Source organism: Pocillopora verrucosa, chromosome 2, assembly GCF_036669915.1.
Source record: "Pocillopora verrucosa isolate sample1 chromosome 2, ASM3666991v2, whole genome shotgun sequence".
Classification (NCBI taxonomy): Eukaryota; Metazoa; Cnidaria; class Anthozoa; order Scleractinia; family Pocilloporidae; genus Pocillopora; species Pocillopora verrucosa.
Window position 1 is genome coordinate 11,637,056 of NC_089313.1, and position 24,511 is coordinate 11,661,566.

The window sequence follows — 24,511 nt, forward strand, 5'->3', positions numbered from 1 at the left end:
TCAGCGGAGTTTGTTTCCAAGTATGTACTTTATGTATGGACAACCAGACCAGAAAATGGCGACGTAGACAGCTACCATAACTAAACTAAAACTCGCTCAAATATTGAAATCGCTTTGAAATTGGCCTTTACTTTGAAACTTGAGTGGAAGATGCCTGTTCTGATCGAAAGAACTCGTCCGCCAAAAGCCCAATTAAGGGCTGTGCATGCGTATATACGGCGACAACGGGAGAAAGGAAAGCAAGCATTGGCCGAAAGCAAGGCAAAGGAAGAAGAAGAAAAGCAGCGTAAAAAAGAAGAAGAAAAAAAGAAGGAAACTGTAGAAGATGTCAAAAAGGAAATTGCAGAATTAGAAGCCAAACTAGAGCAACTGAAGCAGAAGAAACACGATCTTTTTTCTCAGTTCAAAAGAGCTTTAAATTATGAAAACGAATTGAAGAGACAGCAGGAGAATCAAGCTGCTTTGAAGGCATCTGCTAATGTGATAACCAGTTCTAGAGGCGTTCTTGGTTTACCAACTGGACAGCCCTTTATTTCGCAAAGTGTGCCTCCGCAACCTGGATTGATGGACGCTGTTCCCAATTCAGGTGTGTGATCATCCACGACAATAATAAGAATGGTATACGTAATTTTCAAAATCAAAATCTACAAGAAAACGCTTTGGTTCAAAAGGTCACAAATCGAGTTCTTGGTGAGCCAACCTAGTCCGAATGGTATTCCAGTTGTTAAGTCTGTCCAACATCGAGTTATTTTTGTTGGCAAACTGAAAGCAAAGCCGGGAAATTTAATATTATCAACTGAGTTGATAACATAAATTGGCCACCGTGAAGAGTTTAAAAGCAGACGTTTCAAGCGCTAGTCCTTCGTTAGAGCGAAATTTCAGCTTTTGAACTCTTTACAGTGGCCAATTTATGTTATCAACTCAGTTGATAATACTAAATTACCATGTTGTACTCTCCCACTGACACAGCACCACAGTTTCTTTAGAAACTTACCCCCTTTATTCATTTGAAAGCAAAGCAGCTGCCTAGTTTTGCTACAATCATGCCTTCTCTGCTTGCCATTCATAGTACATAGTAAATCAACAGCATGTACATTTTTTAACATAAATGCTCGTTTTGCTTGGGGTTAAAATGTGGATTTGCAAGTTTTTATTGAGTGTCTACCCCATACAGAGTGGGTGGTAGGTTTCTTACTTAGAAAATAACTTAAAGGTAAATTTCAAATAAGGGTAATCTTCCTCTCATGATATATTCTTTATTTTCAGCCCTGGGAGAATCACTGAAATTTCATGAATACCCTAAAATACTTGTTTCTTGTAATCAATAGCAAATGGTTTGAACCTGGAAGTAATATTTTGTTTAATAAACTAAACAAAAAGACACATCATGATTACCTTGCACCACCAAATTTTGTTTCATATAAGTACAATGTAGCTCTTACTTTTATTCAAGCTAGATTTGTTTTCATTTATTATCAGGTGTGATCAGAAGACCAAGTAGTCCTTCACGGGCACACCCCCTCTCAGGTTTCATTCAGGCACAAATTCATTCACAACAGCTGCAAAACCTTCAACTCCCACATGCCTCCTATCCATCTCAGACAGCACAGGTGCGTCCAACAGCAGCCCCAGAGAGATTTCCAGGGTATCCCCATGGTCAGGTACAAGCACCTGTCATCACAGGGAATCAGGTTGATGTGTGTGTTTCCATAATGTATACAATAAAAGATGTTTTGTGTGTCTTTGTGTGTGGTATCTTCCAGCTTGTTTTTTTTTTATTGCATAATTCATTCATTCTAGTAAAAGTACTTTTAAGATAGATATATTTTTGATGCAGAGATTTTCTCACTGTTCTTCAAACTTGAATAAGGATAGTGATTGGATCAATCCTGGTATCTGAGCAATTGCACACCTACCCCTCCCCTAACCAACAACAGTCAACTGGTAACTAGTTAGGGTTAATGTTAGGTTAGGGGAGGGGTAGGTATGCAGTTTCTCAGATACTAACATTAATCCAAGTGATCAATGTCCAACCTCTCCAAAGGATTGTATTCAGATCAATAACAACAATGTTAACTTAAATGTGTTGTCTGATGAGTTGTTCTTAAACCTGTTTGAAGATTTTGTTAAGGGTTACTCAAGTGAATCACTTAATACTGTCAAACCTGTCACTCACAGGAAATGGCAGAGTGACCACCTAATACAGGTTCCACAGAATAAGGGTGTTTCAAAAAGCAAGTAAAATCGCCATTTTATGCCTTTTATGTAAATACAACTCACTAACAGTGATCTTGGGAGATTAAAGTTGATTACATTCGACTTGAAAGATTATTCTTAGTTTTATTTGGGTTGTTCCACTTAAAGTGACTGTTCAATACAGGTGGAGGACAGTACAAAAGGGGGGGGGGGGGGGCACTCAGTAAAGGGTGACTTAAGGACCACTTAACCCTTTAACTCCCAGGATCTGATTGTTAATTCTCCCCACTTACTGCTGCATATTTCCTTGTAAATTAGTGACCAGAATTTGGTGTTATATCAAATATTCTCATTACTTGTTTGCTGGATACTGAAAAGATGTTACAGGGAGAAGTTTCATGTTGATCACTTCTGGGAGTGAAAGGGTAGAGGTGACCACTTAATAGGCTTGAAGATTACAGTAATCAAGGGGTAACAATTTTGGGACTTTGACAACAGACCGCTCAATACAGGGTGACTGTGAGTGTGGTGCTGCTTAATACAGGTTTGACTGTAGTAGCATAACACCTTGTGGGTCAAGACCCTAATGCATATCAAGAATGCACCTTGCATAATTTTAGGATAATCTTAACACTTTTTCTTACTCTGCAGCCTGAAAGTCGTTTTCCAGGAAAGCAACACCCACCTTCACAGCTCCCTACCACTGGAACACCTCAAGAATCACAAGCACAGTTCAACAGACAGCCATTGCAACAAGGTGGACAACCTCAGCAGGTATGTAGTGTAATAAAAAATTCACCTTGTGACTCAAGGGACAGCATTTCCTTCTTGCTAGGGTGTAAAGGGTTTATAAGTTCAGTTTCTAGACCTTGATTCATGTGAGGGTTTATTTCATTTTAATTTCATGTTGTTCTCCCCTTCCTGGCTCTGCAGTTGCACACCATGCTAATGAAGAACAAAAGCTTTTAAAGCGTGAAAGGGTGAATTTAGATATTTCAGTGGAGTGAAGTAATCCCAGGATACATTAAACATAAATGCTAGCTCATAATAGAAAGGTGTCAACACTGTTGGCTTATTTGGAAAATTTGTCTCATGAAAACTCTTAATTATCAATGAACAAGTAATTTTCCAATTTTGATTGTCTCATATTTTCATTTTTTTTACACAAGTTGATGTATTAGATAGTGTAAACAAATTTTGATGAACTGGTATTTTCTAGGTAATAAGGAGGCTGCCATGGCAGTTACATGTACCACAATTCAATATATTAAATGTATTTATTGTCAGTGAATTTATAATGTTGTAGGAAAATCAGCAGGCATTCCCAAGTCACCAAGTACAACAGCAGCAACAACAGCAACAACAACAACAACAACAACAACAACAACAACAACAACAGCAGCAGTTTCCATATCATGTGCAGCTGCAACAACCAGGTTATCAACAATACATACAACATGGCAGTCAGAAACAAACTTTTCAACAGCCTCCACCACACCCTCAACAGCAACAACAACAACAACAACAACCAGGTCCAACATCACACAACCAAGGAACTCAGCATGGGTACCCTGTGCATCATTCTGGCCAGGACCAAGCACATCTCCAGTCTTATCCTATACATGGTACAAGTGTCCAATTGCAAACACAGCAGTCCTATCAAGCACACCCTCAGCAACAGGGATACCAACCAAAGCAACAATCAGGAGCATATCAAGTTCAGCAAGGAGCAGTAAGCAACCAGCATGTTTACCATTTGCAGCAGCAACAACAACAGCAGCAGCCTGTGCAGTACCCTGGAATACAGGGACACCAAGGGCAACAGCCTGACCTGACACAACACAGGCAGCAAAGCATGGCACCGCAGCAGTACCACCAGCAACAAAGCAGTCAGAGTCAAAGTCGACAAGTGCCATATGATGCAGGACATCAATCCCAACAAATGGTTCCACCTCAGCAGCAGCAGCAGCACCAGAAGCCAGAACAGAGACCAAGTACAGGACCTGGGTATTCCCAAAACTATCAGGTAAATCCTTTCCTGTTTATTTTTATTTTAACAAATTCAAGCTAGAGTTAGGAAAATTTGAGTTAAAGAGGGGGTTTGAACTCTAAGGAACTCTAGTTCTGAATTATTTAACTTTCAACCACAACATTAACCCATTGACAGCTATTCCTGTATAATTGGGATGGAAAATGTGAAAAGATGAAACATCAAAGATTTGACATGTTTTAAAGCTGTTATGACACTTTCAGACAATCAGCCAAATACAACTGACTATAAACAATTTTGTCACATGATACCACTGTAGTTTTAAGAGTTACATAATTAACAAAGCCAACCTGATTTATGGGACTGTGGCTTATATATTGGGCTGTAACAAAAAGAAAGCAAGCTGCTCATCTGAAATGCTGTCAAGCTGCTGTGTGTAAATAAACCCTTCACTGTTTGTTTGACAGCATGAATATCAGCAGCACCATCTACAGGGACCCCAGTCAACAAAGAGAGCCAGCCACAAGTTCAGTCCTTATCCATACTCTGGATCAAAGAGCCATCATCAAGGAAATGCTGCAAAGAAATACTCAGGAAAGTACCAAAGCTCTCAAGAAGTGACTTCATCTTCAGGATCTCACACAGGCAAGTATTAACACATTAGAGATATGGAGAGTGCTCACATGCCTCCCCATGTGGCTTTGGTTTGGGAATTAAAGCCAAATGGGGGGTTAGCTTGTGATGATAAGTATTCCTTCCAGGGGGTGGTGGTTGGCTTGTGACGGATGGATGAATATTCCTTCGGGGGGGGGGGGGGGGGGAAGAGGTTAGCTTGTGATGGATGAGTATTCCCTCCAGGGAGATTAGTCAGTCTGATACGTCATTTTCAGACTTAAACTTTCTCTAATTGTATTAATTGCTCGTACGTCACAGGGCCTTCAGGAAGTTCCTCCCACTCAAGACACCATCATCATCAAGGTAGCAGGAGTCACAAGCCAGGAACAGGATATAGTTCATCCAGTAGCCAACCAAAGTCATCCAGATATTACCAGTGAAAATGTATATACACTGTCGCTTTACGCAGACGCGTTTATGCATGGAAACACGAATCTTTTTTATTACTGAGAACGAAAATGTGAAAAAAACTGTGAAGAGTTACGTCGTCCATATGACGATGTTATACCAATGAAAACATGCATTCATGTAGAGATAGTGTCTTTTGTGCAGATGTCTGGCATCATCTTTGAAAAAATGCAACAGATGCAATCCGGCGTAGGACTTTCCAACAAGAGCTAAGTAAACCTTGAAGCTTCTATTGATGGAATCAGTAAAATACACTGAAGGCAATCCAGTGGAGCTGTTACTATTTCAAAGAGTATCCAAGTTGCTTTAATCAGAATTCGCCAGGGCTGCTCCTTCTATGCGGAGCGCGGTGTGCAAAGACACGTAATTTCTGCATGCGTTGATGCGTTGACTTTAGAGCCTGCACTGCAGTTCGGTCTTGCCTTGGTATAAGACCACTAAGAGACCTTTAATACAGTATATTTCAGAACCCTCTTGACTTCATAGATTGGAAAATATGAGAGAAAAGGGAAAACTGTTCTCGTTGGCCTCGTTATCTTTAACTAAAATTTTGAAAACGAAAAATCTCGACGGGCTTCAATGCTTTCAAGCTCCCGGTGTGGGAAGAGGAAAATGAAGATGAAGTAACGACGATGGTGGACTGGATAGTGTTATCTCATAACTCTCAGTGTAATAATAAAGGATATCAGCACGATTTGAATCAAAGCGAGTGTCAGACTAGTTATTTATGTTTGTAAATGCATACCTTATTTCGAATACGTTCACGGATTTTATCCACACGTGAAGGACCAAAACCATCACTGGAACGAATACGTCCGTGTAAGGTCTCATTTTAAATTACTGCAAGAATGCATTCGGAGACGGATATATGTATATATCAAAGGAAATAGATATATGTGCACAATATATATATATATGTACACAGCCTTAAAATGGTCAAGCTTAGATTTATTTTGGCAGTTTTATCAGTTATTATTTCTGTGCTTAGAAATACATTAAAGCCTTCCGTTGAACACTCAAATATTTAACAAAAATATTAGTCGTTTTAAGACGATCACACCCTGTTTATGCCAAAGCACCACTCTGCAAAATGGCACATTGACTTCGAATCTGGATTGTGATTCAAAACAAAATCAGTGGAATAGTTTACTATTAGGTAGTTGTCGTGTGACGAGAGCGCCGCCAAATTGGCCTTTGTTCTTAAAATTCTTAGTGTGGCTGTGTTCCCGCGCTCGCAAGGTGACAAAAGCGAATTTACTTCCTTGGCGCTATTTAGAACCAAATACCTAGTTGTATGCTGTGATCATCCGCCCCCCTCCCTCCCCCTAAGTATGAATGGCCACAGAATACTGTGAGGCAACAGTGGCAGCCCGCGTCACCTTTTCCCGCCAATTTGAGAACTGTTCTCGAGAAATAATCCGACATGGGTTGCGGTGAGTATTTTCAGTCCACAAGTTTTAGTTTTTCTCAGTTTATCTTCAAATCGCTTATTCTCAATAGCGTATTTTGTTTCATATTTAATATGTTGCTTGGCACAAGTTCAACAGATCTACCCTATAAATCAAGTTAAGCTAGTTTAGAGCTCTGTAAACAATTCGTGATGATATTTTTGAAAGAATATTTTTTGAAAGTGTCGGCAAGTAACTGTTTTTCTTCCTTTTTGTCTTTGTTTTATTACTTGTATCTGGCATTTGCTTTGTTCCCTTTTTTCATTTTGCAGAATGTCGGATAATCTGATCTGAAGATTCCTAAGTATGGATGAAGCATCACAAAAGTCATTTTATGATGGTAAGCAGCTCTATTCTTGTACCAGATGTGAATTAATATTGTAGGCATATCAGTCGGAGAATGAGAGGTTGAATTGAATTTCCATGCTTGTATTCTTTTGGCGTATTAGTCGAAGGAGCTGGGGTTAAATTGCGTTATGACAAAATTGGTGTTGAGCTGGGACGATGTCATTTAATAAGAGCAGTATTTCCAGTGACACCTTTCGAAGTTAAATTCATTAATTTGGACAAATTTCGTTCCAAGGAAAAACGAACCTGTTAAAATAAGACTTTCGTAATGATAAAAGGTAGACCCAGAGAAAGCAAGACATATGAATCACATTAAAATATGTCGAAATGCTACAAGAGGAGAATTCCATTATTTGGAACTCGAGGCGTACTTGCATTACACTGTCTGACAGTAGAAGCCAAATAAAGTATGCCAGTTATTGTTATTCTAAACATAATGCTAACAGACAAGTAATAAAAATAAGTCCGCACTGCATAAGGGTGTCTAGTACAAATTGAAAGGAATGTAATGTATTATAAGATAATTACATGCTAACAGTTGTGGCGCACTTTAAGTCTATTTGGAAGGTATACTGGATAGATATAAGTGGATTCATAAGTGTACCAAAGTGCAGTAGTTTTCAAGGAAGTTTTTGGATAAACTATTTAACAAGTAGACTTTGAGTTCCGAGTCTTCTAAGCGAATCGATGCACGGGAGATTTTGTCAACTAATCAGAAGCAAAACTAAAACAAATTATGACTACCGAAGACCAGAACTTTGCAAACATTTAAGTAACAGCAAATAAAATTTCAATATAAAATCAGTTTTTGGAAAAATGGGAACGGAATAAACGGAAGATTTCAACACGAAGACTACGGATTTATGGCCTCATTTGTTTTCAACTATGCGGCCAAAATAGTTAGTGCCTTTTTAACAGAGAGAACATTGATGATATCGCATTATTCCTTGACTGTATTCCTAATTGTCACAAATTAAGACGTCAATTAATGGTTCTCTAATGCATTAATGACGTCATTACTCTGATTAAGTTAAATACGTCAACTGATTCATCATGCCGCTGGAAAGCAGTTGCCTGAAACATTGATTAAGATCAATTGTTAAATTTTAACAGATGATCTTCAAGTGGGTGGATTTACATCGAATGTTTTAGGAAAACTGAAGGAGGAAAAGCAGCTCGCCTTTAAGAGCGGCAGCGAGCAACTGATAGAGAGAACATCGGAATCAATCAGTCATGAAAAACGTGGAAACGATCAATCTGAATGTACAGTCCCTGTTTATGATGAGCAAATATGCCAATTAGAAACACCCCAAGTTACGACAGATCACGCAACATTATCCATGTCAAATTCTCTGGCTCAAGATCGAAGAACAGTTACACCCGCAGGGTTACGCGCTGAAATGCTGATGATAGAGCAGGGGGCAGATCCACGTGAACTTCCCGCCAAGTTAACTGTTACCTGCTCAAAAGACAACTTCGAGTGTAGCGAAGATAACGCGGGAAAGAAATCAGTCGCCGTGCAACCTGGATTCTACTTTGATTGGAAAGTCTGTGGGAAGTTTGAACATGATCTGATAAACAAAGGTTAGCGAAAATGATGGGTGTGCTTTGAATGACATGTTAAACGCTTAAATTTAGACTTGTGAATTAAGAGCAGGAGGCCCATAATGTTCTCATATCACAGTGCGTTGACTTTCTTTGCCTGATCCACCGAGTTGTCTCTTTGTGAGAGTACTTCAACGTAACTTTTCCAGCATAGAAAATGTGTCAAGGATGACTACGAAATTGTCTGCTAACATGCACACCGCGCTATGACAAAACAGTGAGGTCAAGGAATCACGAATTACTTATGTTTTTTTTTTCAGCGTCAGTTGTTTGGCCACCCATCGGAATCAAGTCACCAGCAATGGGGACTAAAGGTAAGTTTGTTTTCTTTCCTTATTTGATGTTGCGGTCGATGGTATTCATTTTTTGATGCTGACAGATGTAAGGCCTAGATCGATTCTTAGCATCATTTTCCTGTATACTGATTATAACAAAAGTGTTTTCTTCTTCCAATCACAATTCTTGTTAAGTTTACTTTTCCGCTTTCATAGCTACATACCGACCCACGATATCATTCTTTGCTATGGTTGAAGAAGCTCATCTACTACCTATGGAAAAAATCGAGCAAATTAAGAATCAGTTCCACAGTAAGCATTCAGATCAAGATCCCAGAGTCCTGAAGAGAAAGAGCCCTGTTCACGAGAGAATATGCTTACGTGCTAAAAAGTTCGGCAAAATGGACTTAGACGATGACACAGAACAATTTCACCGAGGATCACCAGCTCTTTTCCCAAGAGGGAACGAGTTTTGATTGCAGCCTTGGTCCTCACGTTGGCCTTGATCAAGAGGTACCCATTCAGCATGAAGACGGAAACTCCAAGGAAAAGGCAAAGGGAATGTCAGACGGACAACTGCCGCGAAATATGTTGATGAAAGTAAGCTCTTTCAACAAAGGACCACTGCCTGACTCCGAAGAGAACCGACTAACCTGTCAGAGTTCACAGGCAGACCCCTATCTGATTGAAAAAGCGCCATATTACGGTGTAAACACCGTAGAAACGTGCACTGAATCGCTTTGCCCAAAATTGGCCAAGCAAAGTTGCTTCCCCGGAAATGATGAAAAAAGTTCAAAGGAAACAATCTTATCTGGATGTACTGTAGCTGAAGTATTGTCAACGTGCGCGAAGTTTCAATGTGGTCACTCATGCCTCGCGGCCGACCACCCTGAGGGCAACTCAGAACCAGCAGAGAAAGAACATGTACTCAACATCATCAACGATGACTCAACTAATGTTCAGTTATATAAAGGTCCAATAGCTTGCATGAATTTAACCACGACTTCTCATGCCAGTATCCCCCACTAGCCCAGAGAATGTCCATCGACACGTGCTCGTCTCTTCGTGCAATAGGTGAACATGACCTGATAACAAACGTGAGTCGTTTTTCGATATAGTAATATAAATATGGAAATATATATGGAGACTAACTGATCAGTTAGGATGGTTTAAACATTTTGCTCAGGTATCTAACCGGCAGTTAAGAGACAACCAACAGGTTTATTTCCCAGCATTCTAACCCCTAACTTCTCAGGCACAACAATGACTACAATCAAAATTTTGCCTTAGTGTTCTTCAAACTGGAACTACTTTTGTTCGTTTCTACTGAAGTAAAATAACTCTGCGTCTCTGATTAAATCCTGTCGCTATGATATAGGTTAGCTTTGATGACATGGATGTCAGTCCGTTACGTTCGGGAAGAGATTTATTGAAAGGAAAAATGCAGGTGTTGCACGAACGAGAAGAGGTCATTGACTGGATGAGCCGCAGAACTGTGGTAGCGGAAGACCGACCTTTTAAAGGTTTAGAGCGCTTTTCTCCGATCTCAGAGAACAGCTTCAATCATTGTACTCTTTTGCATTCTGAATGTTTTGACAAAGTCAGACTGGATGACTTTCCAGACAACTCCTTGAGACAACTCCGCAACTGCGCTTGAATATCCAACCCGTCTCCCTCATAGGAAAAGCACGAAACCAAACTAAAAAGGTTTGTGAGGGCAACCCTGAGAAAATTTTGATCACCGGTGTCCCAGTGGACTCGGAAAAAATGGATTGCCCTCAGGACATTTGTGATCAAACAAGTATAGAAAACATGGAAACGGAAGAAGTTGCAGCCAACCGAGGAATAAAGATAACGAAAAATTATCCTAGTAAAGTAAATGCCAATCAGATCACAACCGCTCGAGCTCCAAATGACAAACAAGGGATGGCAAATTTGAGAACAGGAGATGACCACCCATCAATGGAAAGTAAGGACGACGCGGGAGAATTCAATTTTGGTCATCAAAAAGATCAACGTCTTGAAGCCGCTTCAGGTCAGATATAAAATCATAGTACAAATTGTGTATTATTAAAAGCTATCAAAGTAGGAAAGGAATGATCTCTCGCTATTAGTTAAGAATGATTTATATCACTTTCATGAGAGCTTGATAATTGTGGAATTTTTTTTTCAGAAGAGATAAAAGATGAGAAGGAAAGCGATCACTTTCGAGCCGAAATCGAAAGGGGGATGATGAAATTGGATGGCCCTGAGCTACTTCATTTTGCCATGATTTTTGTTAAAGGAGCTTTGGAAAAATCTCAGGTGTGTTAGTGTTCGAGAGGTGCCAGAGAAGTTGATAGTTATCTCTCTGTGTCGCGCCCCTCTTAGTTGCCTCTCTTTTTGTAAAGTGCAGATGGTGGAAAGACGTTAAGTGGCTATCAATGGAATTTAGTCACAAAAGCTTAATTAAGACAATCGCTCTATGAGTATAACTCATGCTTTCAATAAACCAATATTGGAGAAATTTCCAGGTGGTTGTCGAAAAAAACCCGGATGGCTTTGATTTTGCTTAGCGCTGCTTTGTGATTGGTTTAGAAACTGGCGCCACCCTCTGACAAAATCAGATGCGAGACTATTTCTAATTTGTGACATGGTCAATCGCGTTTTCGTGCGCCGGAAACAATTTGTTGATTTCACTTTGAGTTCTCATTGGCTTGTTATGTTATCCACTATTGCAATTTAACGCTGTGATTACTTTGGCTTTGGTTTTACAACACTTAAACTGTTTTTCCTACGATTTTAAATTTTAGTAAAAGCATTTCAACTTTGACTTGTAGGGCAAGGAAAATATAACTAGGATCTTTAAGATTCAAAGCTTTTTTCACAGATTGTACCTAGCTGCAACGGAGAGTTCGAAAGCGAAAAACGGAGTAAGAACATGCGCCAAACAACATCTGCGTTTTCATGGAAAAATGACATCCTTTATCAAAATCAGCAGGCAAAAGCCTCTGAACCTATAGAGAACGACGCACCCATTACAGGACAAGGTATTACTTGAGTTTCAACGTGAAAGAAGTTGAGAGAGACGGAAAGACAATACAAACAACCAACAAACCATACAAAGCATACAAGCTTGCAAGAACTGCCAACAGTGTATCTTTTTTTAACTACAGTATGCATAACATTTAAAAATAATTCCTAGTAGAAAATACCGTTGTCATAACTTCTATTATAACATAGCTGATAAATTTGTTTAATCAAATTCAATTGCGCGAGCGTGTTCCATATTCCTATTGTGCACGCTCATGACGTCAGTAAACAAATCCCTCAAGAAAAAAAATTTCCATCGGGATGAAAATGTTATAACACAATTGGTTCATACGTCAGCTGTGCGTTCATCGAGATATGAAGTACTTGGGAAGTTTGGAGGGCACTCAAGAAGCTAGAGTTGCTCTCGGCTACGCTCCCTGTGCATCTTTCGCGCTCTCCAAACTTCCCGCGTGCTTCATATCTCGATGAACGCACGCTGACGTATGAACCAATTGTTAAATATGAGGAAATTCAGGCATCGTGATATTTATTTACTCCCAGTGACGTTACTTCCGGAAGGTTAGGTGATCTCACAAAAGCTAAGCCAGCGCCCTCCTGTTGGGCTCAGAGGCAGCGAAGTTTACTCCCCGTTCAGTTCAAAACGATTATTCAACTGGTTACCACTGATTTCTGAAAAACGAACGGGATGGGGTACTGGAGTGAAACGTTTCATGAGCTGATATGACTTGTTTTATTGAACGTTTTTACCGTTTTCTTTAAGCAGACAGCGAATTCGAAGAGAATGGTGACGGCATGGAAGTTGAATATAAAGAAGGAACACCATTTCTGGTCAGACCTTTACCGAAGACTTCCAGCAACCGCCCCCTTCGACTCGGATTGTCCAGAATATATAGATGTAAATTATTACATCCTTGCCTCAAGAAGAACTTTGAATGAGAACCAAACGGCACGAAAAGTTACCATAGCGACTGAAATAATCTACAAGAATAGTTTCTCGATATAGAGCTTATGGTGTTTTCCATTAAGTGGAATAACTTAAACCTAAATGGGTAAGAATACTGGTTACTCGTCAATTAAAGCTCTTAAGAAGACGAAAGGAAGTGTTTTATTCACCTTTAGTAAAGGAATTGTCAAGAAAAATTCGGTATGGCTAATATCGAACTAGCAGATTTTCTCAGGAGGCGTTATAAAAGGTATCGATGAAGACGATGCAGTCAAAGTGCTATGCCCCATCAGGTCAAACAATACACAAACTTTGCGAAAATAGGTTTAATAAGCTATTGCTCTCGCGAATCATTTACAATATTCACCAGATAGTTTATAGTTTTAGTTTCAGCCCTCTAGAGTTAAGAAGCTGTTTCAGTCACTGAAAGAACCAGATTCTACTTTAGTTTAAAACCGATTCGTTCAATGATTTGAATTAAGCAGCCAAGCGATTCTAAGCTATTCTAAGTTAACAAAGGTTGCATCTGTCGCAACACCGCAGTTATTATCCTTCTGAGACATGAGGACATAGCCATCGTTGCCCCAGTGTGTAGACCACGAATTCTTTATCAACCAGTAAGCTTGCCCATTCATGGTGCCGTATCCAACGGCAAGCACTGCGTGATCCAAATCTTCGGGTTTATTTCCTAACAGAGAGTGAAAATAAGTTATATAAAGCTAACAAAGTCGGCTATGTGCATACATTGGTCTAAAAACTCAAGTCCCTCTTCAAAACAGACAAATACGGAGGCGAAAAAAGGTTAAACATTCGAAAATGTTGGGGAATTAGTGGATACTATTAGACAACTTTAATTGGAAAAAGTTATTGTTGAAGTTTAAAGTAAAAGCTATTTAATTGGAAAACTCTGATGCAAAATGCATACGATCCATTACCTTCTTTCTCTACACTGAATTTTCAACAGCTTGATTTAGGAAGACTTTCGCTTAAGAGAATTGCTAATCATGGTTGGATAGTAACTTAAGACGTACCACACTGAGGCTCGTAGTACACTCCAAACGAGTAGAAAGCAAACGACCTGTGCGAAGCATCTATTCCAACTGCTACTGGCCCTTTCTGAGCAATGGCAATCTTGAGCGCTTCAAGATCTCCTGAGGTAACGTTTACATAGCTTTCTATTTTGGCACCAATAGTCCCTGAGTGACATCTCCCATCCTGAGTAGATCGAATAAAAAAAATAGTCAGAAAAACAGAGGAAACTACTTTACCGAATATAAGTTCCTTGATTTTTAAACACTTACCTGTGCCAGATACTGTCCATAGGTATATTCCGTCGCTATACCACCATGCTTCATTATCCACTGATATGATCGGAACTCCTCTCCGCCATCACATCCGTTGTTACCAAAACCCCAAGAACAATCAATCAGATTTTGTTGAGAAAGGCGGACAAGATTCTTCGTCTGCAGGAAATTATAAATAGTAGTGATAGTAATGCTATCCTACTTGTTAAGCATGAGGGTCTGACAATGGTAGAATCTGTTGTAAAAAGCGCTAGTAAACAACTTGTGATGAATCACAAGGCAGGAAAATCCGAAGGTTAATTGTGTATATAAGCTTTGTTTCGATTCGCTTGGAGTTCTGAGAGTAAATTGAATATATCTACCTTGAGAAACAATGCACCTTCAATTGTTCCGGTGGCGCCAAAACTCCAACACGACCCACACACTGCTTGATCTTTCACAGGGGTCACCGCTCCTAAAATCGACACAAACAGCTACTTTGATCTACTTGTCTGAAATTCAGTGCCAACACAAGGAATTTCAGTCGACGTCAGTTAATTTTCTTCGCAACGAAAGAGCAATGAGAATTTAATTATTTTATCAAAGCTTCTCATAAGATGCATTACTCATTTCAACTCACCGCCACAACGTGAAAATCATTTACAATTCTCCACTGTTTCTAAAATCTTCTAACTTAGAGTGCAAGTATACAATAAACACATTTTACAAACCAACATATAACTTTCCCCATAATGGATGTTTTATAATTAATACGTGATGTCATAGGAATAATAAAAATTTCGAGAATGCGAAAAATCTACCTTTACGATTAAAGTTTCACTCATAAAACTGCTATTACATTTTTCCATTACACGTAAATTGCGTTACCATAAAGTCGCCAATTCATAGTATCCGGGACATCCTTCAAAGTTGACAAGTCTGGTTTAAATGGAAGGCCACCGTTGTATCCTTCTGTATAAGTACGCCCCCTAAGTACTCTGAGCTCTTCAGGTGAGCGATCTGCCAGATGATTTACAGCTACTTGAAAACCAACGTGCTTACGATTGTGCGAATTTATGAACCTGAAATCAAAGTCAGGCTCCACGTAAGATAAATGTTAATACTTTCGCTCCCAAGATTTTATTGGTAATTCTCCTCGCCGTCTGCTCGCAATGTTCGGAGAATTTGGTATTGGATCAACTAACTATCCCTAATTGATATTTTTCTTTATTCTCATCGCTTGTCTACTTGATATTGTATTGACATCGTAAGGGGAAATTCTGTCTTGATCACTCAAAGGATAAAGGGTTATGCGATTGCAGACGATTACGTTTGTGGAAAAACGTAACAAAAACACATTCACTTTTTTTACCAGTTTTCAAAAGATTATTGCAATTAAAGCTTTCCCTTTCCTCGAGGCCAATCATGAATTGAAAACAGGTACTTCTTTTGGTTGCTAAAATTTGTTACAGCAACGTAAGATACCACTCACAAAACCAGTACCGGAAAATCCACAATTCCCAGTTACTTTTCATGATTGAAATATTACCGAAACTTTTGGAGTTAACTTAAAGCTGTAAGGTTCCTAGCCAATATCATTCGGTACTGAGCTTACTAAATGAATCGAATCTCTGACTTTAAAACAAACCCACGTTATTCTGCTCCAAAATTACCGGCTGACATGAAATAGGGAGTGTTAAGTTTATTTCTCTTAAAATGGAAAGTTTACCGACTCCTTGTTTAAGATTGATCCCAATTTGCTAGCTATCCTTGTTTTATTACATACTATGTTTTAAACTTAATATTTCGTTTAAGAGAATCATAATTTGAGTTCTAAATTTTCAGCAAGTCAAGGAATAGAACTAAACTTCGCTTCTGTCAAGCTTTCCTAAAGGTTAATTTTGTCACAGTAAAAACAGGTGCAAATCGACCGATACCAACGGCAGTGAGAACAATTTTGATTATTATTTTTCTATCAGGCAAACAATATCGATGAAGCTTTCAATTAACGTAAGTGTGCATAAGAGAAATATTGGTAACGTTATCCGTGAACCTTCAATTAAAAATAGGAAACCTCCGCTGCTCGTTTCGCGGCTTGGCCGCCTCTATTTTCATCGAGCCCGTAAAAATCCGTTAGCACTGTGGGCAACTCTAACGCGACTAATAGGATTTTCCTTTCAAAAGTGCACGTCTAAAAACCTTAATATAATGAAGAGGCAAATTTTAAGTCCATAGTTCCTTCCGCTGCCCTCGCACGATGTTGTTTTTGCTCGTCATGTTTTGTTCTCGACTATTTCAGCGAGAAAGTAAGACTAAATGACGCGTTGGTGGTAAGAAGTGCTGACAGCGCTATTTAGTGGTAATCTGGAAACGTCAAAGGATGTTTTTCCCACGAATCTAGGCACGCAGCATCAGCGGAAACCGGGATGTTAATTTGTCATATTTGCCCGAGAAATATCTTTGCGGATGTAATCAATTTTGTATCCGTTCCCGAAACAGTTAATGTGTTAATTAATAACATTTTTCCGATGTAATTTTCTTGGTTGATGAAATAAAACACATATATCAAGATCTACCAATCTTGACTCAGCTGGAAAAAGGTTTGCTTTCGTCACCTTGGAAACGAATAGGACTAAAGGGTTACTGAGAGATATCGAATACTCACTTTAATTTTCACAATTAAAAGATTATAATACACATTTCCTTCAATCAAGATATAAAGAATTGCTGGTAACCAACGATGGAGAAGCAGAAGAGCGCTGACCTTTAACAATAATCAGACCGAACATTAACTCCAGCCACAACTGGCTAAGAAAAAAAATGGCGAACTTAACGAGCCATGAAAACCAAATTGCATTTCAAGAGTTGCTTTGCAGCACAGCGATCGGACCACGCCAGAAGATATTAATTTCATCGTTATCTGGTCCCCTAGCAATCACTGCAATTTTCGGTAATGTTTTGATCATCAGTGCCCTTCAAAAAGTGACTACTCTTTATTCATCATCGAAAGTTCTGCTCGGGTGCCTAGCATGTACCGATTTAGGAGTAGGGATTATAATACACCCTTTACGTATTGGTTATACCATGTCTCCGGTACACTCCGAATGGTGTTTTTATCTAATCAGATTTTACCTTACCATAGGCTCAGTATTTTGCGCAATATCCCTGTTTACACTGACTGCAATCAGTATAGACAGACTTCTCGCTATATCATTGGGGCTAAGATACAGACATGTAGTAACTTGGAGGAAAGTGTGGATTCTCGTTGTCACCTTTTGGGTTTCAAACGCTTTCTTTGCAACGTTAGCTTTTTACAGCATCCGTATTTATGCTGGAATCGTCGTCATTTTATTGGGGTCATGTATAGTAATCTCTACATTCTGCTACTCAAAGATATATGTCAGCCTTTCCAAGCATCAGAAGCAAGTTCAAGAACATATTCACCAGGGACAGCCAAACGAAAGAGGAGTGCCTCTGAATATAGCACGGTACAAAAGGACAGTGTCCAGTGCACTGTGGGTGCAAGTGACATTGCTGGTTTGTTATCTTCCGTTTGGTATAGTCACAGTTGCGTATTATATCACTGAATCACTGACACCAACCCTTAAGATCATTATCGATGTAGCAGTGTCCCTGATGTTATCCAACTCATCTCTGAACCCTTTCCTTTATTGCTGGAAGATAAGGGAGGTAAAGCAAGCTGTGAAGGAAACGATCAGACAGTTTTGTTGTTTTTCAAGTCAATAATCCTCAAATGCAAAGAGTTGTTTATGTTTTCGTTTTCACGAAAACCGCTACCAAACGGCGTAAGAACAGTGACAGAGACACAGAATTTCTGAACGTCTTGTCAGGCTTGAAAGAGTCACCGTACGCCCACTTTCTTAAAATTGAACCCTCCATAACTTGCAACCTCGATTACTCAGGCCTATTTGATGTCCTTTAGAGGTTCCTATCCTACTGACGTTCGATACAAGCACACTTATACGAAGCTGGTAGTCAGTCATACTATCAACCTAACGAAATCAGCCGTGGAGCGTTTTCGACGAAGCGTCCTATCAGAACTACGGCAAAGATGGCAAAGAGCAAATAACTAGCAGTAAACGCAAAAAACCGTCATCAAGCAAGGGAAAACGTAGGCAACCGTGTCCCTTCAACTTACTGGTTAAGAGCACAGTGGCGCGAGTTTTCTGCACCAATCACAAAGAGTCGTAAAGCAAGGGATAATCAATCTAAAATTGCTCTTCAAGATCAAAGCTTCGCTCTCCATGGTTTCTTGGTCAAACTTAACAGCGTTTTCTAAGAAATACACAGTTCAGTCGCATTTGCTCAAGATGGAAACAGTAGTTAATTAAAAACTGGCGGAAACAGAAACCCGTCGTATTTAAGCCACAGTTTATTTCCACATCCTCTGCAGTTTCCACAAGTTAACTCGGTAAACAAATGGCGAAGTAAGGCCTTTTAGTAATGGTTTTTAAAAAACAAAATCGTGTTCAACTTGAAACACTTGTGCGATCTAATTAACTCTTTCTTGAAGCTCATACTCATAGTAGAATACAAAATTCTCAAAAAAATTTTATATTAAACGACAGGCAGATTTTACGTTCAGTAGGCAACTTTGATTTATTGTGTGTGCTTTTTGATGAGTGCCGAAGCGACCGAACTACGCATGGATTTTAGTTGCTAAAGAAACTGTTACACTGCGTGGGCGGGCAATTGAAAAAATAGGTTGGCTACCTACGATAAGATACTAAACGTTGGTAGACCAATGAAGCGATTTAAAAGTATTGAACAGCTGACGTTTCGAGCTTTAGTCCTACGTCGGACTACAGTTGACCGATCACTTTTCACGGACTGCGTCTCCAATAGCGTAACAGCAAACCCAACCATTCAGCATCGATTGAATTATCGTGAGAGCTTATCATGTAATTCACTTCTTATCACCGACTTTGATAAAGAGGATGTTTGATTTTCTTGTTTTTTGATAGACCAACAAGTTGTATTGTCTGTAATGTGTTATGGTCTGGATAAAAGCACAATTAAAGTGGCAATACGCCAATTACATGACCGTTTTAGTTTTCGAGTCCTCTGTTTATTTCATCTGTCGTTAAACATCCCCAAATCCCATGGTTTCGCATAACCTTTAAGTTGTATTTCTATGTTCGCGCAATTAAAACTTTCATTTCCAGTTGCATTTAAAATTTTGGGGAACTAAGCTGGTGGTCTAAGAATGAGCGATTTACAAATCATTTTCCTGCTTACATATTTTTCAGAACCACTCAGAACCAATATCAACATCGCTCTCACGGGGCACAGAAATAAGTTGTTCATCACTGTCACAAGCAAACCGCACTTAAAAGTTTTTAGCTCACGTACTGAAATATCCAAATCAGAAGCCACCCACCGAACGAAAGAGAAGCACACGCGATTTTAAAGATGAGACTTTGATAATAGAACCTGCTTGGAAAATAAATGGCTAACGTAACTGACGGCGAAAAACAAAGCACAACTCAAGAGTTATTTTGCGAAACAGGTTTTGAGGCACGCCAGAAGATGCTTATCTTAATTTCAAGTTTCCCTCTGGCTGTCGTTGCATTTTTGGGGAATGCTGTGATCATTGCTGCCCTTAGAAACGTGTCAACTCTGCATCCGTCCTCGAAAATCTTACTCGTTTGTCTTGCGTGCACTGATCTGGGAGTGGGCCTTATTTCACATCCTCTTCTGATTGGCTACCTGATGTCTGAAGGACACCTCAAAATTTGTAGCTATCTTGGAATCTTTTTTTACACAATAGGTTTCACTCTTTGCGGTGTATCTTTGCTAACACTGACTGCAATCAGTGTGGACAGACTTCTTGCCCTGTTATTGCGGCTCAGATACAAAGATGTTGTAACAGTAAAGAGAGCAAGGATCCTTGTTGTTGCCATTTGGCTTGTTAGCCCTGCGGGTGTGGTAGTGGTACTTTACAACTTCCGCATCGCTGCTGGTCTCTCTTTTGCTGTAGTGGTACCGTGCGTAGCAATCTCTACCCTCTGTTACACAAAAATTTATCACACCCTTCGCCATCACCAAACCCAAGCGCGAGAACAGATTCACCAAGGAAAACCGCATGGGAGAGGGATTCAACTCAAGATAGCGCGTTACAAAAAGACAGTGTCCAGTGTGCTGTGGGTGCAAATAACTTTGCTGGTTTGTTACCTTCCATATCTAACCGTGGCATTTATATATTCTATCAGCCGACAAGTAACACCAGCTCTTAGAGACGCTGTGGCAGTAACATTGTCTCTTTTGCTGTGTAACTCATCCCTGAACCCTTTCCTCTACTTCTGGAAGATAAGGGAGGTAAAACAAGCAGTGAAGGAGACAGTCAGGCAATTTTGGTGCTTCTCAAGGCAACTTTAAAGTATCTCTGTCAGTAAACATCTCACTGATTGTTACAATAGACACTCCTTACAAATCCACGTCGATTTAAGTGTGTCATCCAGAAATGGGTGTTACCGCTGGATTTTGTCCATAGAGGGCTCGATTTAATCCTTTGGGTAGTCACTTCGGGGGCCACGTAGGACCGCCGAAAGCCTAATGACTAAGTTCGGATTCACTCGTTCTGGAACAGGTGAGATCTTTTGGAGGAAGACTCAAAGGAATGAAACAATAGCGCGATTAAACGACCTCGAGTAGCAGCATCTACTAGTGTGTCCTCTTTGTTTTGACTTGTCAATGAACTCCAAAGAATGATTGAAAACATTTTATGCCTTCAAGTTTTTTCGCTCAATGTTTTCATGTTTGATTTTCATTGATTAAAACTGAGCATTTTCAGAACTTTAAAAAGAGTTAAACCCTTTAACCCCTAAGAGTGACTAGCATCTAATCTCTCCTTACAATATCACCACTGAATCACACATTGATGTCATGAGAATAAAAGAAATGATCAGCAACTAAAGAAACTCTTGATTGTTTGACAAATTCTCCTTGTCAGCACCTTAGTAAATGTACAGAGAACAATATGGAGAATATGAATACTGATGTTTGGGTGTAAAGGGTTAAAAAAAACCCTAACATTGTAGGACATGATGTCTCTGGGCCTATGAAGACATAACCCTTCATTTGTGTACTATTGTTAGGATCCAGAGTTATCAGAAAAAATATAGGGAAAAAAAAAAGCAATAGTATTAACCATGACTACATCAGTGCCTATTTAGGACAACTAAAAAAATGGTCCACAACAATTATTATACCTATAAAAGCTAAGTCCCATGCGCTGGCATGGTATCATAATTTAAGCAAATACTACTGCTCTTAGGCTTGGAACAGACTCCTCACCTCTTAGAATCAAAAATTCAACTCTGGACCTCATATTGGCCTCATAACAAATTCCTGAAATATTGCATGTACGTCTACTTGGACCATACCTTATGTGCCTGTTATTATACTCTTTGCACAATTTATTTCTTATCATTAATTCAGTATATTTAGTAAGCCAATCAAAAATCTTTTAGTATTAAATCTGTCAACCAAAGCATAGTAACTAGAATAATTTTTTAGACAACTGTTGGTGAAAAGTAGATAGTTATTTTGGTACAATGTTTCCGGAAACAAGACAACAAATTTAATTTGAGAGCTTGTGATCTTGGGTGGACCCCTCAAATTAATTTACAAACATGTAATGAGGGATGGATCCCTCAAGAAAAAAATAATATTGCTTCTATTCAAAGGGGATGAGTTTCAATAAAATATTCACCTACAAAGAATGTTATCATGAGCTTCTTGATGTTTGTGAGGCCTCCTTAAATACTGGAGAAAAACTTTGTGCATATGCATCATAGTGCAAAATTGCTTGCACAGATGTAAAAACCAAACTCGACAGGGGCAGCTTAACTAAATCTGTCAACTTATCATGTAAACTACAGGGCAAAGCACACTCTCATCAAATATCAAAGCTTTAATTCTTACCTCAAATTTTGCCTAAAGATATCTCTGCGCCTGTGATGTTCCTCCCTCTCCACTGTGTTGGCATATTTTTTGGGGTGCTTTATCAGGAAGTGTTCAAACAGCTCATGTACTTTTTCATGGCCATAGGGTTCGACAAACTCTTGCATAGGGTTTGCCAATAAGCTTGTCATTGCCCCAGGTCCAGGGAAACCTCTGCAAGTCATACCTGATTGAACAACAATTAAGCACATGAATGTCTTTAAATAAAATAATGATTTTTTTAATCAGTGATATTTATAACTCACTATAGCCAAAAAGTTCAAATGAGAAAGTTTAATCCTTTAACTCCCATGAGTGACCAATGCAGAATTTCTCCTTAGAGTATTCTATACAATATCAAGCAGATGAGTTATAAGGATAAAGTAAAATATAACTAAGGGGATAATCAGTTGATCCAATACTAATTTCTCCAAACTAATACTTTAAGAATTGTATGGCAGGCAGTAAAGAGAATTACTAATGAGATCTTGAGAATGAAAGCAGGGTCAAAGAAAATGTTATCAGACCAGGCAAAAAAAACAAACAAACAAACAAACCTGGGATCTCAAACACTTTAGCAGGTGGCATTAAAGGTGAATAATCCAGAAAATCAATCAAATATTTGTCATAGTGAGAACCCAAAAGAGTGTCGTAGCCCAACATTTCATAGTGAACAGGATTTGGTGGTTCAGACTGGGATGTATACATGTTGTATGTGTTAACTTTGTGTTGTTCTGTTTGAGTGTAAGTCCATACTGTACAGTTGCCTACAATACAGTCACCATAGCCACCAAACTGGAGAAAAAAAATTTGAAAACACAAACAAACAACAATTTTTACCTCATTACTCTGTTTAACAAATGAGATATGTTTAGGACTGACTATCAATGAGACTCACTCTCTTCATAATGCTCATCCAACAGTGTCCTTGTTAACAAAATTTTCCCATAGACAACAAATAATTATAACCAAAAATGATGTTTCTAAGATTCCATTCTTACTTGAAGTAATAGGAAGTGTGCATTTTCAGTATTTAGTACAACTATGGGACACCAAAACTTTATTACAAATTTTTTGCATGCATGGAGTAAGGTATTCTTCCTGCAAAATGCCATAGTGAAGATAACTTCAAAAACTGATCTTCAAGAGGACTAACAGCAACATGACATATTTATCTGAAGTCCAGTTGCATTGAAACCATTTTTGACTGATAACTCCCTCACACATTTCCTCAAAGATTACATAACATTGTACAACTTGCCTTGAAATTTGAGAGGTCAGGTAAAACTGACTGTATTTTCACTGGGGCATCCTTGGTTCCATTCACTTGAAAGCAGGTTTTCACATTCAACTCAGTCTCAGTGGTCTCTGGACAGACTCTGTAACTTGAACCAAACATCCCTACATCTTCTCGCTGAATTGTAATGTCCAACCCTTGCAAAAAGGAAACAATTTATCCTAAAGTTTTCATTGGTACTCATAATTACAAAACGCCAATGGTATGAGTTCATTATGAAACTGAAAATATTTGCTAAAATTGCCTAAAAATAGAGCTCCAATTAGTTGATTTTTACTGCCCACAGCTTCATTTGAACTCCTCACAGGCTTTTGAAAAGTTTACTTAAAATAATAGAGGGAGTCTCTGGACTATTGACAACGGAACTAAATGTCCACTTCTATTTGCCCAAGCGACGTTGTTCTCATCAAAAGTCACGGAGATGAGAACATTTTATACAAGACAAAACAGTTTAGTCAGAGACGGACTTGAATTTAGATGCGCTGGTTGTGCGAAACCAGCATAAAGTGCCCATACAAATGTTAATTAGTTGCGTGTCCCAGGCAAGTAACCTAAAGTGTGGAATACTTAACTGATATTTTCACTTGAGGGCAAACAGGGCGGACCTTGCACTCCCACCAATTTGAAAACTTAATATAAATGATGCGGGAAAGAAAGATGATGACTTGGCGACGTTTCCTGACTCTGAAGGTCTCACCTGAATAATAATCGATCCTGCTCCTGCCATTTTCACCGTCAAACCAAACCTCCATAGGTTCCACGATTTCAGCATATGGCAAGCGCAGCACGCCAGAGACGGTGTAAGCGTTAGACCATTGCGGAGGAGTATCCGACAATGGCTTTGCAACAACAACAGATAGGAGAAGCGAAGAGATCACGTAAGTCAGAGCCATTTTATCGCGACCGTTCTTCGAATCACTACAAAATCTCGTGACTGTCAAGACATATAGAGTTACAAGGAGATAAAAACTAGACCCCAGGAATACGTCCCAACACATAATAGTCAAGGGCCCAGATTTGCCTTTTTCACAGTGATTGGAATAAA

The 24,511-nt window shown here is 39.1% G+C and overlaps 2 protein-coding genes and 1 pseudogene across 4 annotated transcripts; 2 read left to right on the top strand and 1 right to left on the bottom strand.

Moving 5' to 3' along the window:
* Positions 1–49: 49 nt before the first annotated feature.
* LOC131795183 (nuclear transcription factor Y subunit beta) lies at positions 50–5,974 on the top strand. Of its 3 annotated transcripts, none has more exons than XM_059112749.2 (6): positions 50–586; positions 1,480–1,697; positions 2,848–2,970; positions 3,503–4,222; positions 4,654–4,831; positions 5,120–5,974. In XM_059112749.2, the coding sequence occupies exons 1-6, from the start codon at positions 151–153 to the stop codon at positions 5,239–5,241; spliced, it is 1,797 nt and encodes a 598-aa protein (XP_058968732.2). In that variant the 5' UTR covers positions 50–150; the 3' UTR covers positions 5,242–5,974. The 3 variants fall into 3 exon arrangements, with proteins under 3 accessions (XP_058968732.2, XP_058968733.2, XP_058968734.2); XM_059112750.2 differs by having other exon boundaries at positions 1,480–1,691; XM_059112751.2 differs by having other exon boundaries at positions 1,480–1,661.
* Positions 5,975–6,736: 762 nt separating this feature from the next.
* Positions 6,737–13,285, top strand: LOC131795175 (uncharacterized; annotated as a pseudogene).
* LOC131795181 (digestive cysteine proteinase 1-like) lies at positions 13,233–24,400 on the bottom strand. The gene is made up of 9 exons (XM_059112746.2): positions 24,164–24,400; positions 23,431–23,603; positions 22,727–22,964; positions 22,152–22,356; positions 15,093–15,286; positions 14,588–14,679; positions 14,223–14,384; positions 13,953–14,136; positions 13,233–13,609 (listed from the first exon to the last, which is right to left on the bottom strand). The coding sequence occupies exons 1-9, from the start codon at positions 24,357–24,359 to the stop codon at positions 13,422–13,424; spliced, it is 1,632 nt and encodes a 543-aa protein (XP_058968729.2). The 5' UTR covers positions 24,360–24,400; the 3' UTR covers positions 13,233–13,421.
* Between the last annotated feature and the right edge of the window lie 111 nt (positions 24,401–24,511).

Coding starts and splice junctions, on each gene's coding strand:
- LOC131795181 (XM_059112746.2), bottom strand. CDS start 24,359: ATGGCTCTGACTTACGTGATCTCTTCGCTTCTCCTATCTGTTGTTGTT. Junction 23,604..24,163: donor CAGGATCGATTATTATTCAG/GTGAGACCTTCA, acceptor CCTTTTTGCAAG/GGTTGGACATTACAATTCAG. Junction 14,680..15,092: donor TATGAATTGGCGACTTTATG/GTAACGCAATTT, acceptor TGTCGATTTTAG/GAGCGGTGACCCCTGTGAAA.
- LOC131795183 (XM_059112749.2), top strand. CDS start 151: ATGCCTGTTCTGATCGAAAGAACTCGTCCGCCAAAAGCCCAATTAAGG. Junction 1,698..2,847: donor TCACAGGGAATCAGGTTGAT/GTGTGTGTTTCC, acceptor CTTACTCTGCAG/CCTGAAAGTCGTTTTCCAGG. Junction 4,832..5,119: donor ATCTTCAGGATCTCACACAG/GCAAGTATTAAC, acceptor CGTACGTCACAG/GGCCTTCAGGAAGTTCCTCC.